General features: G+C 42.6%; 1 protein-coding gene across 1 annotated transcript in view; it reads left to right on the top strand.

Annotated features, from left to right (window-relative positions):
- Window positions 1-18,779, top strand: part of PARP8 (poly(ADP-ribose) polymerase family member 8) — a 158,424-nt gene that overhangs the window by 128,844 nt on the left and 10,801 nt on the right. The window contains exons 16-22 of the mRNA XM_084801645.1: window positions 8,702-8,794; window positions 10,308-10,433; window positions 11,376-11,441; window positions 14,740-14,807; window positions 17,185-17,233; window positions 18,194-18,306; window positions 18,547-18,619. Of these exons, the coding sequence (XP_084657771.1) occupies window positions 8,702-8,794; window positions 10,308-10,433; window positions 11,376-11,441; window positions 14,740-14,807; window positions 17,185-17,233; window positions 18,194-18,306; window positions 18,547-18,619 (588 nt within the window). The remainder of the gene's footprint in view (window positions 1-8,701; window positions 8,795-10,307; window positions 10,434-11,375; window positions 11,442-14,739; window positions 14,808-17,184; window positions 17,234-18,193; window positions 18,307-18,546; window positions 18,620-18,779) is intronic.

The raw sequence follows: 18,779 nt of genomic DNA, 5'->3' as shown, positions 1-18,779 counted from the left end.
TGGTCTGAAGCTGACTGTAGAATCCAGGCTACCCTGGCGGTTCAGGCACTCATTTTGCATCAGCCCTGTGAGTGCTGGGATTACAGCCGTGTGTCACCAGGGCTCTCGGTATTTTGATTAAGGTACGTGTGTATCTCTTTATATCTACCCTAGTGGAGCTCACTGGGCCTTCTTGAGGTATAGGTTAATAATTTTTTTCACAAGTTTGCTATTTGGGGAGATGTTATTGTGTCCACTGTTCCTGCCACTCCTTCGCCTTCTCTCCGAGCACAGCCCCGTTAACACACTTGTGAGCTGGTGCTCGGTAGACATCTCTGGTCTTGGTTCTCTCCCTTCACTGCTTTTTCTGCTACTGAAGTTACACGTCTCAGTTGGCGAGATACGAATGCCTGTGAGCTCCTCAGATGCATCCATAGCATCCCTTAGTGAATTTTATATCAGTTTAGACAGTGGTCAACCCCAGGCCTTATTTTCTGTTTATAAATTCTATTGGCTCCTGTGAAATACAATCTTTACTTAGACAGAGTTAGTCTTGGCTCTTCAATCATTTTGAAAATGCTGCTGAATCCAGTATCTGTGTATTTTCCTGAACCCTGTCCATCAATATCCTTTCTCCTACATGAGGGCCTTTATTACTTCTTTGAAGAGCTTGTTCTTTTTTATTGGAGAATAGGCATCCTGAATATGCTTATGCAGCTGCCTGCCAATCAGACTGCTGCCTGTCCGAGGATTGATTTCCTGACAAATTATTATCAAAAGTCCCTTCCTATTTTGTGGCAAAGATATCTGTTTGTTGATAATTCCTTTAATACTTAACCTGGAGGCTTAAAATTCTACCCCAGCATGCATTTCTCCTTGTAATAATAAAAAGCAGCTAGAAATGATATTTAATGCCATCTCCTGATTTTTTCTTTAGTTTTTGGAGGGTTTATTGTTTTCATTTATTTTTCCTCCTCCTCTTTTAAATTAAATATATATTCTAGCTGCTTAGTGTTAGCTGGCCAAGAATTTTCTATTTAGTGTAAAGTGGCTCCAGACTTAGGGCAACACTCCTGTCTGAACCTCTCAAATGCTGGGATTTTTGCCACAAATCACCATGACTGCTTGCAAATTTTTCCTTGAGCACATGAAGTCCTGGCCAAGTATGTGGCCTTCTGTCTTCCCAGGCACGTGTGGAAGCTGCTCACAGTCCTCAGGCATCTTCTTCTCAGTCTTTCCTCCAAAGAAGTTTTCTTAGTTTGGTGTCTGCCTCAGCCGTTACTTACCACTTCTGCAATGTTCAGTCCTACTCCCAGGGATTAGATTTAGTACTGGGTGAGTTCTGGATCAGGCACAGACAGACAGGTATCTGAGCCTGACTTCAGAGAGCCGTCAAATGGGGCCCATAATAGTCCTTTGTGAATGACGCTTTTCAGTTTCAGGAGATGTGAGCTGTTGTGAACAGTTTACAACCTTACCAAGGTGTAACTGTTTTGTGCTTCTTGCCTCACTATAGAGTCTAAGCCAACTTCCAAAAACGATTTGAGTTCATTAAGACCATTTTTGCTACTATTTTAAAAGATTTTATAGCGAGGTGAAAGGGTGGGTTATCACTGAGCAGTTTTTGTTGATATCAACCCTTATTTGAATGTTTAAAAAAATGCTTTCTACTACAGCAATGTAGTAAAATCTGGGTTTTAGTGTGAGAAGCAGTAAAGTGCGGGTAAATATGAAGATAATGACTGACCTAATTCGTGTCCTCGTTATTTATTGAGGAGGAGTCATTTTGCACCATGGGCCAGAACCATGTATGCTTTGCTTGTCTCCGTTCTCGATGTTCACAAAGCTCTAGGGATTTGACCCTGTGCTTCAGATAAGTTTTTCTTCTCTCTCTCTCTCTCTCTCTTTTTTTTTTTTTTTTTAGGATTACAGAGATTAAACAGTTTGTTCAGCACCATTCAGATAGTGTGTCTGGATGCAGAGCATTCAACATGGTTCTGTCCGGCTTCTGCACTCTCCATCTTAAACATTAAGTGTTAATAAGGTGAAGGTGCCGTGGTAGATCCTGTTCCACTTTTTAAGGGACAAAGATCATCTTGCTCTTCAGAATATGTTTGAAAAGATAACTCATACAGTGTGTATATCAATGAATTTTTCAGAGGCTTTTAGTATCTTAAGATGCAAATGGATAACCCTTTTACTAGCATAATTTTCAGATTTTATGATTTATTTCTTAAATTTTATTCAAGGGAAATAGGTGAAAATTATTCTTATAGTTCATATCTGTTTTTATAAAGTCTACTTTTATTTTATTCTCAGAATAAAAAATAAAACAGCATGTCATTGCTAAATTATTATGCGATTTAAAAGAAAAATGCTCGCTTGACGCATGGAATGGTGAGCCTCGTGGCAGTCTCTACACACCCCTCTTAGGAGCTGCAGTCATATTCTGCCAAGGCTCAGGCTTTGACCTTGAGTTTATCCGTGTCAGTGCTGTCTCCACTGCAGAAGACAACAGGAACTCATCAACACCAGACACCCTTGAAGTAGTTTTTAATGTGTGCAGAGCACTTTGTATGGGTTCTCAGCACTAAGTCCTCATGGTAACCCTGTGAGGTATTATTAGCTCCATTTCTTAGGTGAGGAAGGGAATATGTTATCGTGTGTTACCCCAGGACTAACTGGGCAGGATGGTACCACGGCAGTCACTCCGACTTCATGTGTGAGGAAGGGAATATGCTACCGTGTGTTACCCCAGGACTCACTGGGCAGGATGGTACCACGGCAGTCACTCCGACTTCATGTGTGAGGAAGGGAATATGCTACCGTGTGTTACCCCAGGACTCACTGGGCAGGCACTCCACTTGCAGACTTGAAGGACCATGTCTGTGTTCTTGAAATTCACTGCACACACAGTCGGCAGCTACTCTTTGTGGTTTAATCTGCATTCCATTGCTGTAATAAGTGGCAAAGACACTACAGTTTCTCTCAGTATTCTTCCTGCCTCCCTCCAATTGTGTTGGCTTTTGTTTTTGCATCAGTGAAGGTTAGAGAGAGAGAGAGAAATCTTCTAAACAAGTATTTTATATAGCTAATTATTAGATTTAATGTTGCCATGACATAGCCTAAGGCCGTGCTTCTCAGTCTTCCTATCTCTGTGAGCCTTTAATATAGTTCCTCATGTTGTGGTGACCCCCAACCATAAAATTATCCCGTTGCTACTTCATAACTGTAAATTTGCTCCTGTTATGAATAGTAGTGTAAATCTCTGAAATGCAGGATATGTGATATGCAGTCCCTGTGAAGAGACCATTCCATCTCCCACAGGTTGAGAGCTACTGGCCTAAGGAAATCAGACAAGTGCCTTTGGCCTTTTAAGTAATGATATAAATGTCACAAAATTAGACCAGGAAATGAAAATCAAAGAAATGTCTCCTGTTTGGAGGGGGATTAAACAGAAGGGACTGTTCCTAGTTCTCTTAACAGAGGCCTCTCTTAATTTTGGCATATTTGCTAATTTTTCTCTGTATCTCTCTTGTGTTTACACTGTAGTATGTTTTTCTGTAAATTTAGGAGTCATGTATAATTTCTCATTGGATTTTAAGCAGTGATTCATGGACTCAGTGATTCACTGATTCAGGCTCAGCCCTGTGACATATTTCCAGCTGTGATAAATCCTAAGGAGGCTGCATTATAACACAGCGAGTGATTTAGGAGTCTCAACACTTGGTTTTCATAAAATCCCCGAACCTAAGGTCTTTGTCTTCCCAACTTAGACTATTTCTCATATTTTCCTTTAAGTCTGATTTTCTCAAGATGTAAATGTCCTTTACCACTCTGCTCTTGAAATCCTAAAATGTTTATCTCCGCACACACTCTTCTGTTATTCTACCCAGAGGGCTCTCGGTTGGTACTTTCTGAAAGTGCTAGTTAGAACTGTGCTGGTTTTCTCTTTGTTTACAAGGTTTCTAAGTGACAGTTCCAGGTAAGACCTGACAAAACGCTCGGATCTGTGATGCAGCCACATTAACACGGGAGTGTTCATAGTGTCCAGGTTCTTAACTCAGCAGTTCAGTGGGTTGTTACCAGAAAACCAACCCAAAATCTGTTAAATGAATCTGTCCCCTTTGATTGCACTAGAGTGTCCACGCTGTGTTTGTGTTAGGGATGTCTTCGAGTGTTACTATAAACAGAAAAGTAAGGGGCTTGCCATGGCGCCTAAATCGCTAGTGCCTTTACCTTTCTACCCTGCCGTTGTGTCTTTCCTGACCCGTCCTTGTGAGCTGCAAAGCTATGATGGAGAAAACCGCACTTCTGTGTGCATTAGTATCACTGTACTCACTGAGAGTGTCTGTAGCTCTGTGTCCCTGGTTAAGAGACACATTTCCTATTTCTCACATGAGCATACGTGTTAGTAAGTAAAAGAGTTGTGGTCACAGCCAGCCGCCTTCACAGAACTGGGCCTATGATGAGAGAAACAACATAGTGGTAGCAACATGTGACAGAAGATGGATGTAGGGAGGGAGGGAGGGAGACAGACAGACAGACATGGAGAGAGACGGGATATCCTTTCCAAAGGCAAAGTCCCAGAGACCTCCTTTGCCCAGTATTGCAACACTTCCACTTTTCAGCACTTCTCAAACAGTTGCTCAATTATTAACTACTCAATAGATTAAACCATTGATTTGGTTGGCACTTCCTACATCGGGTCATCTCTTAGAAGCCTTTCAAATCGCCTTCCACTTCTGAACTCTGCATAGTGGCCATGCATTCATGCAGTCAAGCCTGCCCTGCAAGAACAGCGCCACCTTTATCCTCCTGCCTCATCTGCGGCTCTTAATCGAGAGCAGACCTTCCCCCAACTTGAACACCTGTCTCCACTACAAAACACACTCAGAGTGCTGCCCATGAAATTGGAAATACAGAGAACTGAAAGCTTAGACCTGTGATTCCTGATATGATAACATTTATGCTCATTTTTTTCAACACTTTTTTTAAGTCAAGAATTTACACTTCAACTGATTTTCTCTCTTTTTACTTGGAAATATTTGAGCAACAATTTAACATTTTTTGATAAACTAGATGTATAAAATGCTATATGACATATAACAAAGAAACAGCCTTCATTAAATACTTAAGTATTTTTTATTCCGCACATTTATTTTTATCTGCATTAAGATAAAACTACTATGGGGACAGCTGAGGTAATTTAATTGATTTTGCTTATCACTTAAGTAGCCCTCCATTCCTAAAGGAGATGTTCATAACTCTTGTCTGCCTTTCTTATCAACTCACTGAATTGGAATTACTTTTATTCCCTTTTTACAGATTTGGAAACAGCTGCCCATTTGCTCTGTAGTCAACAAGGCTCAGTGTGTTTTATACATTGGGATTACATGAAATATTTAGTCTGAACAAAAAGATCATAGCAGGAGTGTTTGAAAACCATTCCCAACACCAGGCTTCACTCTCTACATAAATGCAGAGCAAAATCCTCTAGAGTTGTAAATTTCTATTCTCAGTAAAGGGTAATTTAAATTCATTGAAAACACAAATTTCTTAAAATACAGTTAGGTTCTAAAATATTCTTTGAGGCTTAGAAACAGTCTTTGAAATATGTTTCTATTGCTCACATTTAAATTACTTTTGATTCAAAAAAATTTAAATGCATTCATCTTAGCTGAAAAGGTCTACAATAATACATATTTAAGGACACATATAAAAGTTCCTTGTGCTTTTAAGTTGGTAAATAATGAATATTGCATAGTAAATATGCATGTGTTGATAATGGGGGAACCTTGCTATATTTTTACAGTCTAAATTCTAGGGAGTTGATTGCTCGAAGACAACACACAATTATTAAAAATTAATCACACCGGACTTAGTTATATTTATGCTTACCTAGTTTGTATTAAAGCACGTGACGTAAACTCATTATCACACACAGGAGTCATTTCCAAGTGGGAAAAGGTAAATCTGCATTGTAACTCCTTACATGGTGCCAAGGAGGAGTGACTCTGTCTTCCTTGAGTATGATTCCCTGTCTGTAAGCAGAGAACCTTTTCATTCACTCTTTTAGAGTTTCCAGGCGCGTACTTTGATTTTATCAATCCCATTCTCCCCATCCTGCGCCTCCCAGTGACAGCCCTCACCGACCTCCCCATCCCGCTCCTCCCAGGGACAGCCCTCACCGTACTCCCCATCCCGCTCCTCCCAGGGACAGCCCTCACCGAGCTCCCCATCCCGCTCCTCCCAGGGACAGCCCTCACCGTACTCCCCATCCTGCTCCTCCCAGGGACAGCCCTCACCGTACTCCCCATCCTGCTCCTCCCAGTGACAGCCCTCACCATACTCCCCATCCGGCTCCTCCCAGTGACAGCCCTCACCGTACTCCCCATCCCGCTCCTCCCAGGGACAACCCTCACCGTACTCCCCATCCCGCTCCTCCCAGTGACAGCCCTCACCGTACTCCCCATCCCGCTCCTCCCAGTGACAGCCCTCACCATACTCCCCATCCCGCTCCTCCCAGGGACAGCCCTCACCGTACTCCCCATCCCGCTCCTCCCAGGGACAGCCCTCACCGTGCTCACCATCCCGCTCCTCCCTGGGACAGCCCTCACCGTACTCCCCATCCCGCTCCTCCCAGTGACAGCCCTCACCGTACTCCCCATCCCGCTCCTCCCAGTGACAGCCCTCACCATACTCCCCATCCCGCTCCTCCCAGTGACAGCCCTCACCGTACTCCCCATCCCGCTCCTCCCAGTGACAGCCCTCACCATACTCCCCATCCCGCTCCTCCCAGTGACAGCCCTCACCGTACTCCCCATCCCGCTCCTCCCAGTGACAGCCCTCACCGTACTCCCCATCCCGCTCCTCCCAGGGACAGCCCTCACCGTGCTCACCATCCCGCTCCTCCCTGGGACAGCCCTCACCGTACTCCCCATCCCGCTCCTCCCAGTGACAGCCCTCACCGTACTCCCAGCTTCTTTGTCTTCTTTTCACAGCTCACTAGGACTGTTTGGTGTTGCCGTCATGATGTGCATGTTTGTAGAGCGATTCGTTAGAGTATGGTCAGCCTAGCAGAGGCCACTTTCCATTTTTCAAATTGAAAATAAATTTTCAGACGTTGTATTTTTTTCATATACTATATTCTGATCACTGTGTGTGTGTGTTTGTGTGTGTGTGTACTCCATTCACATTTCTACCCACATTTAAATAATTATATTTTATATTAAAGATTCAGATAAATCTGATAATTACCCAAATCATTAAATAAGCCAAACATTGCTATTCAGTTTGGAGATTAGTATACTTTAGTAGTTAAAGAGGTGGTGGGCTACTTGACCTGAAGAATGTACCTCTGTGTTGATATTCACTGGGGTTAGCAGTTCATGGGTGAAAGTCCCCACAGTTCGTCACAGTTCACCATGATTTCCAAGCTTTTTCCTTCTGAATTTTCATTCATGTGCAACCACAACTTCCTTATGTTCAGACATGGATGCAACATTGGATGTTGTGAATGCTCAGTAATGGTTGCTCCTGTCACTGCAGATCACAGCATACTCCCCGGAAAGGAAGCAAGGCGGAAAAACCTTTATATCTTTGGGAGAAAATTAAGGCATGCATACATACATACATACATACATACATACATACATACATACATATTCACAAAAGATCGAAGAACGTTTTAGAATAAGTCAAACATTCAAGCTAAAGTAAAAAAAAGGTTGAAATTGAACAACCTGCTCCGCACAGAGTGTAGATTGAGTCTGCATCGAATCTCTTCTCACATTTTTAACATTCCTGAAACAGAATCAGACTTGCACTGTTAGGCCCAACAAAAGAAATACAGCAAATCCCTTTTCTTCTTAGATGACTTCAGAGATTCTGCCAGGAACTGAGATAAGTCAGGCTTTCTCTCTGTAAAGCTAGCCCTCCTATGAGCCTCTCCTAAATGTGTAGGATGTTCAGAATGAAGCCATAGTTTCCCACTGGCTAAGCAACAGACCAAATCGTCCACTAGAAGCAGTGAGCGCAGGAGGCTTTTGTCCGCTGTGCAGAGGCACAGTGGATTGCATCCTGTTAGGCTTCATCAGCTGCCTAATGCAACGTAACTGGGGAGATAAGATAAATCAAGGGGATGACACTATATTAGATTTGAAAGATGAGAACTCCTCCAAAGCAATTGCAGACTGTATATTTCAGCGTCGTTGACCTCAGGAGGTTCCTGAAGTCAGAAGTCTGTGCAGCAGAAGCAATCTTTCAAGAGCTAGGTAGCAAATAAGTAGAGTCATGCTTATTTCTCCCAAATAAGTTTCCTAGGGAAAAATGAGATTCGCCCATTACATCTTTTTTTATGTATAGTTTTTGAGTATACAAAATGAATGTGTATAGTGTGCATTGTGTATTGGGTAGGGAGATGCATTTCACTGCCTTATATCCTGTCCATCTGCTGCTAACTTGTTCTGGATGGAAATGCCTGCAGCTCAGTGAAGTGGATCATTTTCTCTGGGACTTTTGACTCTACCAAGAGGCTATTGGTACTTCAGTGTAAGAATTTGTCTATTATTAAGTAACATGCTTATAATAAAGGAAACACGATTTCCTTTCTTAAAACACTCTAAGCCGCTGGACTCTGCATTTATGATATAGAACAACTTGACATCTACAAATTGAAAGATGGAAACATACACTGTAATTGACTACTGTTCCTTTGTAGCCCACAGTGTGTGAGCGAGAGCTGTGTGTCTTTGCTTTCCAAACCCTGGGGGTGATGAACGAAGCTGCTGACGAGATAGCTACTGGAGCTCAGGTACGCGTGCTCAGTGGCCTTGTCGTGACTCGAAAAACGTGTTCCAGGCCAGTGCTGTCCTCTCGGGACGACGGCTTCTGCAGGGACGGCGGCTTCGGATAGCCTCTCATTAGAAACAAACTGGCGCTTGATTTTTTTTTTCTTTTAAATCTGTGCTTTATCATTTTACAGTGGCCTAGAGGGGGGAAATTAAACAACTTTCCTTTAAAAATAATTGTCTTCCATGGTAAATGGTGCAGAAAGCCTTGCCTGTGCTTTATTTTGTTGTTTTCTTTTTTGTTCTGGTGCAGTTTTACTTCCATCAAGTGGCAGCCTATTCTTTCTATCTGTCTATCTGTCTGTCTGTCTGTCTATCTGTCTGTCTACCTATCATCTATCTGACTATCCATCTGCCCTGGATGTCCTGTAACTTGCTAAATACACGAGGCTAGCCTCCAACTCACAGAGATTTCATCCGTCTCTGCCTCACAAGTGCTGGGATTGAAGTTGTGAAACACCAGGATCAGCCTTGTGTTGTTGTTGTTGTTTAGTACAGGGTTACATCGGGCCATTTCATTGAGACAGGATCCTAGTATGTGGCCCAGACTGGCCTAGAGTTGAACTTAGAAGCCCCAGTGTCTCCAGTACTGGGAATACAGCCATGTAATGCCATGTTCCACTTCCTATGCATTTAAAAAAATGTTTGTTTAAAAACTTTGTGGATGTAGTTTTCCATATGTGTGTTTAGATGCGTTTCTTCTATTCCAGACAATAGCATTGTTATTCATTCAGTTTTTGGAATCAGCATGCTCTTCTGAGAACTGATGCCGGGAGGCAGCTTCACGGAGACCATACTGTCTCCTTGTACACCAGCAGAGGGGCCATTGCGTAACACAGCAAGAAAGATGTTGTATTTAACAGTGATCATTAATAGCTCTCACAGAGGACAGAAACAAGAGGAAAGGTGGTTTATCGCAATGTGCTCTTGGTAGAATATGGCAAACTTGTCATGGCTGTGTGGCTTTCCTAACTTGGGCCATCTCCTCCCCTATAGTGTGAGGCCTCCATCCCTCCCCAAGCTCATATTCCGCTCTGTAAGGTAGATCCAGAACCTTCTTACGCATCATTATCTAATGCCTACTTCATCATCATACCATTTAATACTACCAGAGAGTCCAGTGAAGCATATATTCCTTTAATTGGTAGTTTTTTTTATATCTTGTTCACTAGACTGCACACAGAACCCTAGCATAGACCTGTCTTGCTCATCTTATCTAGAGCAATGTCATCATCACACACTGTGTGCTCATGACAGAGATATCCTCATGAGCAATTAGAGGCTATGCGTGTTTGTTATTTTTAATCAGAAGCCCAGTTGGGTCAGTTTTGGTGTAAAGTCATGAACTACAGATTTGACAGGTGGGTGGCAGACTCGGGGCTTCCTGATTTTACACTGTGCTGCCGTGAGCAAGACACACAGCACTGGGACCATCTGACAGAACCTGCCAGTGACTAGTCTCTTGTGCTTTCCAAGGTGGTAGATCTACTCGTGTCCATGTGTAGATCTGCGTTGGAATCTCCTAGGAAAGTCGTCATTTTCGAGCCATATCCGTCTGTGGTGGATCCTAATGACCCTCAGATGTTAGCCTTCAACCCCAGGGTAAGTGGTCACTCATGGGCACGATTCACAAATCTCCTCAGAACTGTGATGGAGAATTAACCTCATGGGTGTCCTCTGTTTGAATGCCTGTCTTGTCAAGTGTATCCATGGTAACTTTAAGTTCATACCATATGCTTTGGGATTCTGAAATCTCACGGGAATAAAAGGAACATGAGTCAAGGGACAGTGTTCCCTTTTCTTCTTTATCACCTTAACTTCCTTCCCCTGTTGTTCCTGTCTTCTCCCCAAACGGTAATGACAGATAAATTCATATTGTTAAAAGACTCACTTTTCTTAAGAGAACCATTTCATAAACATTTATGGCAGGATATTTCTGAAACAACCGAATTTCAAATTGATTGAGAGCCAAAATTGTTTTAGTTTTTATTATTGTTCATCTTGAAAATCATTTTACAGAAATGACTGTATGATGCACCCTCAAGACCTTTCCTTTTTTCTTTACTTTCTTCATAGAAATGAGGGATCATTTGGGTACATACTGTTATCTTACACTTTGGATAACCATGTTCCAGTCTAAAATTCAGGCAGCTGGGTGATTTGAAGCCTGTCAGATTCCGGAAGGATGCTAAGCTTACCTTATTCCTTATTGTCGTGGTGTGGTGAGAGCCAGCACCAGGAGCCCCAAACCTTTTTATATTTCAAGATTTTTATCCCAGTTAGGTGAACGTGATTTTATGCCCTCCCATAAGAAACAACGCCTCGGCTTTCCTTGCCTGTGACTGTAGATATCAACCCTCTGCCCTTGGCCCGTTGTCTTCCAGTCTTTCATGTCCCATCACTGCTTTCCCATTGGCTTTGGTGGAAGGTGCATGTGCTGAAGCAATGCCTTCCTTTAGTGACATGTAACATACAGAGGCTTGTGGGTGAGTAATGCTTTTGTGTTTTTTGTTTTTGTTCTGTTCTGTTCTGTTTGTCATATAGAAAAAGAACTATGATCGGGTAATGAAAGCTCTGGACAGCATAACTTCCATCAGAGAAATGACACAGGCAAGAATGTGGTCTCCTACTCTTCTATGGTTCAGTCTACCTGAGTAAAACGCTGTTTTTAAAATGTCTTCAGAGGAACACTGTTACAGAATGTTCATTTTTGCCCCATACAAGACGCAGTTAAATCACTAGGTTGTTCTGAGATGGTTTAATTCAGTTCTGTCAGTGTCTTAGTTTGCTAACACTGATTTTTAAAGAGTAAATGCATAGTTGTAACCTTAATAGTTTGTCCTTAAATGTGAGTAAAATTCTGGAATACTTTAAGTTACTCAACAGGGTCTTTCCAAACATTGTTTAAATCTAGTAAGTACTACCTTCAGTATTAACTGATGCTAATAATTTCAGACACTATTTTGAGTGTTAAAATAGACAGATTTGGGGCAGTAGAGATGTGTACTACATCTGATAACAAATATTCTTTGTTGTTGGGTGTTTTTTTTTTAATTTTTTCTGTGTGTGTGATTGTGTGTGTGTGTGTGTCTTTGAGACAACATCTCAAGTAGCTCAAGCCAGCCTCGAACTTGCTGTGTAGCTAAGGATACCCAAAATTTATGATCTTACTTTGTCTGTCTCTTCAGTTGATGGGATTACCTCTTGGTAATCCCATATACCACCACAATAGCTCTACAAACACACACACACACACTCTCTCTCTCTCTCTGTCTGTCTCTCTCTGTCTCTCTCTCTCTCGTGTGTGTGAGTGTGTGTGAGCGCGCACGCTTGTGATCTCTTTAGTCCTTAGAATTATTCTCTAAAGTACAATTTCAGGGACTGGAGAGATGGCTCAGCAGTTAGGGGCATTGACTGCTCTTTCAGAGAATCCGGTTCAGTTCCCACCACCCACATGGCAGCTCACAGCTCTCTGTAGCTCAAGTGCCATTGGATCTGACTCCCTCCTCATACAGACACACATGTATATCAGTCGCCAGTGCACATGAAAATAAAAAAATACCAAAAACTTAAAATGCCACCAAAGGTTGTAGGTATAACACAAAACCTATACCCACTTTGGAATTGGCAGCCGCCCTAGGAATGTGATCTTACATTTCTTGTCCTTTAGGCAGGTTCTGGTGGAAACAGATATTAAGCAAAGATCTATAAAAACTTAACGCAGCCTTGTGCTGTAGCCTGGTACTTGGAAAAATACTTTTGGCATACTGAGGAGTTTTCACGGTCAAGAAGTTAGAAAGGGGTTTAAAGATCATCATCATAAATAGAAATTAACAATCCCAAATGAACAGTTCATGTTGTGCAAAGCTTGCACATGTTATTTCTAGGCTCGCCTGGTGCTAGACACCTGTGAAAGTGTGATGAGTATAACCTGGGGTCATCATGCTCTCTGTGGATGGAAGAGGAGAGTTCTCCTGCCCAGATACACTGAGTTTCTCTCTACTCTATCCCTCTCCTCCGTGTTACCTACACCCTCTATTGAAGACATGCTCAGATGGTCATTTCACAGTCCTAATTTTTGTCCCTGATTCCTTTGGTTGTTATTTATTCATGTTGAACAGGATTCATTCATTAGCTCACTCACTCATTCACTCACTCATTCATTCATTCAACAGTCCGTGTTAGACACGGATGGGCAGCTTTTAGTCCCCCATTTCTTCTAGTGACTGTTCTGGGCTCATGGTTTGCAGTATCATCTCGTCTGATGGATTATTTTTCCAAACAACACTTATTTGTGTGAGGAAAGGAAAGAGTAAAGTGCATTTTCCACAAGGATAAGAAAGAAGAACTAATGCTTAACATCTTCAGTGAAGATAAATATCTTCAGTCAAGATAAAAAGCTTGTTATAGGGTATTTGTACTGTACTTGTAGTCTAGAGTCTAGACCCATACATCATTCCTGGGTTTAAACATGGCTACAAACTCTGACCCTGGAAGCTGCCAAAATTTGCTTCTTATACTGTGGATCGTGTGTAAGCTGTTTTAACTGCAGGCAATAGAGATATTGAAGCGGCAGCCTGGAAAGACAGAGGCCAGAGTTGCATAACCACCTCAGCACAACGTGGCCCATGACCTTGGCAGGTTGCTTAGTTGCTTGGAGCCTCCGTGTGTGTCTTCTCCACCCAGTTAGGAGAAGTAACTGCGTTTTCTTATGCAGAGTGGCTCCGTGGGCATGCTGCCAGGTCTTACAGAACCGAATGCTTTAAGCTTTTTCACAGTGTTATACTAGCCCGTGTTTTAAAGCTAGCTCCGGACTGTTAGAAAGAGCTTGCTCTTTGGTCCATAATAAGATGTTTAATTTGACAGAAAATTCCACTTAATTCTTCTTTTGGAGGATTCTTACATAAATTGTGCTCAGTTTAAGCATCATGGCTATAAGTTTTCTTTAATATTGACATTCAGAGTGTTGAACATCAAAGGGAAACCCTGCAGGCTGCTCTGCTAAGGAGCTGAGCTGCATGGGCTGAACTTACCTTCCAAACATTTTCCTTCAACCCCAAGAGGGATGAGGCTTACAAAGGGAGCGGAAGGGGCTATGAAGAAGAGAGAAACACAGGGACAGAAGGACAGGACAAGGGGGGCGGTGTAGGAATGGGAGAGCCTAGAAGGGGAAAATCACTGAACACAGTATGGCAGAATGGGTTGGCACAATGTATGCTGTGTGGTAGCTTCGCATCCTCTCAAGAGATACACAGAGAAGTGTGTGTGTGTGTGTGTGTGTGTGTGTGTGTGTGTGTGTGTGTGTGTGTGTTTTGTTTTGGGGGTTGAAATGTCACCTCCAGGACTCCAGTGAAGGTAGAATCGAGAATGAAACTGGGCCAAGTATTTGTTTTCATCTGATGTTATTTTTAATTTAAACATGATTACGTTGTGTACCACCCTCCTTCTCCAATCTCTTCAATGGCCCACCCCAAGCCTGTTGGAAGTTTAATAACCCCTTTTGGTACAATGAAAGATAGTCCTCAGAGGGGAGGCTTTCAGGTCAGAGTCAGTGCTAGTCTTCCGAGTCCTTTGTCTGAAATGCATGGTGTCTCCGGCAGTAACCTTCAACTTCTGAGAAATGACCGAGGGCAACAGTAATAGCCCATATTGTTTTTGGGCTCTCCTGGGCTCCCCTATTGGTCAAGTTTTCTACAGCTGGCAGGCAAGTCTTTTTATGTGCTGCCTAAAGTACATCTCCTTCCCCTTGAGCGAAGAGGATAATTTGCTATTCCTATGCCAAGTCTAGATAGTTTTTATTGTAGCTAGACTAGACCTATCACTTAATCAGATTTTCTTTTTGTCGGGGCGGGGGTGGGGGGGGAGTGAATTTTAAAGAAAAATGAAGGAATGTAATTTTATCTTTCAGGCACCCTATCTGGAAATCAAGAAGCAGATGGATAAACAGGACCCCCTTGCTCATCCACTTCTGCAATGGTATAAAATTGTAGTTTTCCTCCTAATAAAAATCATGAGCTTTTTTTTTTAAGAGTCAGGGGCTATTTTGTAAGTTCTTCAAAGCTACAGTTTACAAGCCTGTGATACCTGGTGGTTTTTTTTTTTTTCTACCCAGGAATCCTTAATGACTCTCACCTTAATTAAAACCTGTCTATCACAACAGGAGGAAGATGCTGTCATGTGTACAAGTAGAAGCATACAATGCAATGTATTTGACAGCAGTTAGTCTACAGTCTTCCAGGATATGCTTAATTTGATTATGTGTTGAAAGCATTTTGGTTCACTTAATTTTATAGTTCTGTGAGAACTTGGTGATAAAACTTAATCCACGTCAGTCCTTTTCATTGAAAAATCTCAAAGTAGTCCTTGTGTATTTTGCACCCTTAACAAAGATGGTAAAATTTGCCCGACTCTTTGCTTGGCCAGTGCAGAACAGGTACTGTTTATGAGTGATCCTGGTGAGGCGATGGCACAGCATCTAGTCCTGCCTGGATCCTAAGAGTCCAGCCTGCATTCTACAGCAGAGAAGAGAGGTGGCCTGTAGAACACACCTTGCTCTGACGCCTACAAAGCCCAGATAATGAGAGTGTAGAAGGGCTTTGCATACATGGACCTTTAAAACCACTCGAATAGACTTGCCACAGTTGTCCTAGGGTATCTCAGATACCAAGGCAACAAGAGATCGGTCTAGATAAGCCCTGGCAATAACAAACAGTGGAAGTCTTAAAAAATGTCGTCAAGGGAAAGAGTCCAGTTTCCTTCCTCCTTGCCTGATGACGTTTGCTTAGCAAAACTATAAACACTTGGAGAAACTTTAGATAAAGAAATTTGCCTCATTTGTTAGGACCTGTTATTAAAATCCTGACAGATGAAGAAAAGTACACTCTTTTTTAAATGTCTCACATTTTCTCATCACAAATCAAGGTTAAAGTAAAAAATAAACAACTGGAATTTTGGAGTGCCACCTTGGCCACCAGATGCCACAGGGGAAATCGGGGTCCTCTCTTGGCTTCTTTTTTTAAAAGTTCACTTTATATCCCAGCTGTAGCCCCTTCCTCCCCCATCCCCCATCCCCCTACTCCTCAGGGTTGGGGGGGCGACTCTTGTCTTAGGGCCTGAAATTCATTAATAAAATAATTTAAGAAGGGCCTCCAACAGAAGCTTGGGGAAACAAAACAAAACAAAAACAAACAGGACAAGAGAGGCAAGGTTTAAAATGTCAGCTACCTGGGGCGAATGGAGGGTAGAAATCAGAAAGAAGACTGCGCCCTTTGACCCTGATGTCAGGCAGATGGCAGATGAGCAGCCACACGGCCTGCAGGGGGCTCGAGAGGAAGAGAGAAGAAGACTCAGACACAGGGAAAGCCCAGGTGATAAAGGAATCCTGCCTAGAAAAAGAGAGAGAAGGAAGCTATGCTTCTCTGGATAAGAAAAGTAAAAGAATATAATGTTTTTTATCTTTCTGCCCTGGGGCCCAGTGAAGCTACCTGGAAGGAAGTGCTCAGTATTTCATTAAAGCACTGGTTACTTCTATCTCTGTGACATGTCCTTAGCCTGACTACCTAAGGGCAGTTGTTAGGCCGAGTGAGGGACCAGGTCTCCATGGTGCTAGGTCTCCACTCAGGCCAGGCATCCTATCCTCAATCAGGAGGGTTTCTCCTCCTTAATCTACCGATAATACATATATAGTAGAAATTGTTTTTCTCCTTGAAGTCAGCCTGATTCATAATTTTCACTAATTTATCTTTTTCTCCAGTTCATTTCTCCAATTCTTTCAGGGAGAAGAATTTAAACAAAGTCTATTTTACTTTATACACAATAGAATATGAATCATTCCCTGTTTCAAGTACCTAGGTTAAAACGGTCAACCTCAGTGCCTGAGTATGTTGACTTTTGTGGATAATCCGCTGTCAACTCAAAGATGCTTTTAACCTGTTTCAAAAACAGAATCTTTACAGAAAGCCATCCTTCATTTAGGAGATGTAGGAAGCAAAGCAATCAGGTGCATGAAGCAACTTCTCATTCATAGACTATCGCTCTTTGAAAGTACCGAATAGCTAAAAATATTCACCAGCTAATGTTTGCGGTTGTGCTTAGGAAAAAATTATGTCTCCCCAAGATTTATGGAACTGCCTTCCCAGGGAGTTTTCTCGGATGAAAGTGTCTTTTTTTGTTATGTAATCTCCTTAAATGGTATTAGTAATGAAGCCAGACTTATATAAGCAACTGAAAGGCACTACTGAATTTTGTTTGTGGCACAGCAAAACTACAGTTGCTCAGTCATTTGCTGACCAGCATATAAGCCAGTCGATACATTTGCCATGTAGTTATGACTGACGGATCATTTCAATTGCAGGGTCATCTCAAGTAATAGGTCACACATTGTGAAACTGCCCGTCAACAGGGTAAGTTCTGTTTTTAACACATGAACCCAGAAACGGGAGAATGTGTTAGCTAAGGGGACTGTCCTCCGTGGCTGTCAGGTAGCCCGTCCAAAGGCGGACGTGACCCAGCTTGCTTCTTTACTTTCAGTTTGTGCACTAGCTGCAGACCTTTTTGAGACATCAAACCCATATCCAGCCTGCACCTTTAAAATAAATAGAAAGCAGCAGTGTAAGAGAATGCAGTCTTCCTACAAGGGTTTGAAAAGTGGTATCTAGAGAGAGATTGGAAGAAGGCTCGCCTTCACAGTTCTGCCTTTCCATATTTGAAAAGTAGCTTCAAATACCTTGTTAATCAGCCCGTCAGTGTTTAAGGAATGTTTTTGAGATGCTAGTGGGCCCCGATCGCACCACTCATCGCCACCCAAGAGCAGCATTTAAAAGTCTCATTTTCCTCTTTTCAAATTTCCACGTGGGAGACTGCTGTTCTCTTCCCATGTCAGTCGCCAGGGTGAGAAGGCAGTGATGGGGTAATCAGGCCAAGCAGGTCATGATCTCCTTCCATGGGTAAAGAACAAAAACATGCAAACAAACCAGAAAGGTGATTTTCATTTTAGATCTGTGCATTCATCTTCTACCTACCAAACTCCAGAGTATTGTCTCGGTGGAGCTGCTAGCACATGCCTGTGAATTCTGTAATAAAAGCCTTTAAAAGAAATGTAATCGCGAGAGCCCAGTGGACTCTCAACATAAACGCCTTGGGCTTGTCTGGCGCCTCTTGCTTCCCCACCAGCCTAAAGACCTTGCTCTTTTTGAGTAATTCCCCAAGAGGTGTACCTTAGGTGGGGTTCTGAGAAATACATTGAGCTAGTCTGAAAAGGCCGTTGGTGTAAAAGCCCTCTGTTCTGAAGTTAGTTAACTTGGGTAGTCCCCAAGCTGGTAAGATTGTGACATGCTCTCGTTTGTTTTGACTTTGACGGACAGCAATTGAAGTTCATGCATACCCCACACCAGTTCCTCCTTCTCAGCAGTCCCCCAGCCAAAGAGTCCAACTTCAGAGCTGCCAAGAAGCTCTTTGGGAGCACCTTCGCATTTCAGTAAGCCTGGCTGTGAGGGAGGGCGGGGGAGGGGCGCTCCACAGAGTCTTCCAGAAGTGTGTGGGAAGCAAGCACCGTCTCAGAGGTTGGCATTGACCTCAGTCAATCAACTGCATGAGTATTTAACTCGGAAACTCAGAACTTTCAGATGCGTCGTGACTTCTGAAGTTGCGAGCGGTTGTCAAGCTCACTGACTGACTTTGTGGCTTTGCTGTCTCCCTCCTTGGTCCTGCGCTTCAGCGGCTCTCACATTGAAAACTGGCACTCTATCCTGAGGAACGGTCTGGTTGTTGCCTCCAACACGCGTCTGCAGGTAACAGTTTTTGCGTGTTCTAGTAAGAACCCATTTATTCTTAATGGGGTGATGTGAACTTTAACGCACTTACCTAAAATATTATCTGGAATTTCTAATAAATGTAAGTATATTTTCATAAAAATGCCTGAAACAAAACCTATCTATGCTTGACAATGAT

The sequence above is a fragment of the Acomys minous genome, assembly GCF_964271855.1.
Source record: "Acomys minous genome assembly, chromosome: 11".
Lineage (NCBI taxonomy): Eukaryota > Metazoa > Chordata > Mammalia > Rodentia > Muridae > Acomys > Acomys minous.
The sequence above is the reverse complement of the archived record's forward strand: the minus strand, read 5'-3'. Positions and strand labels throughout refer to the sequence as shown.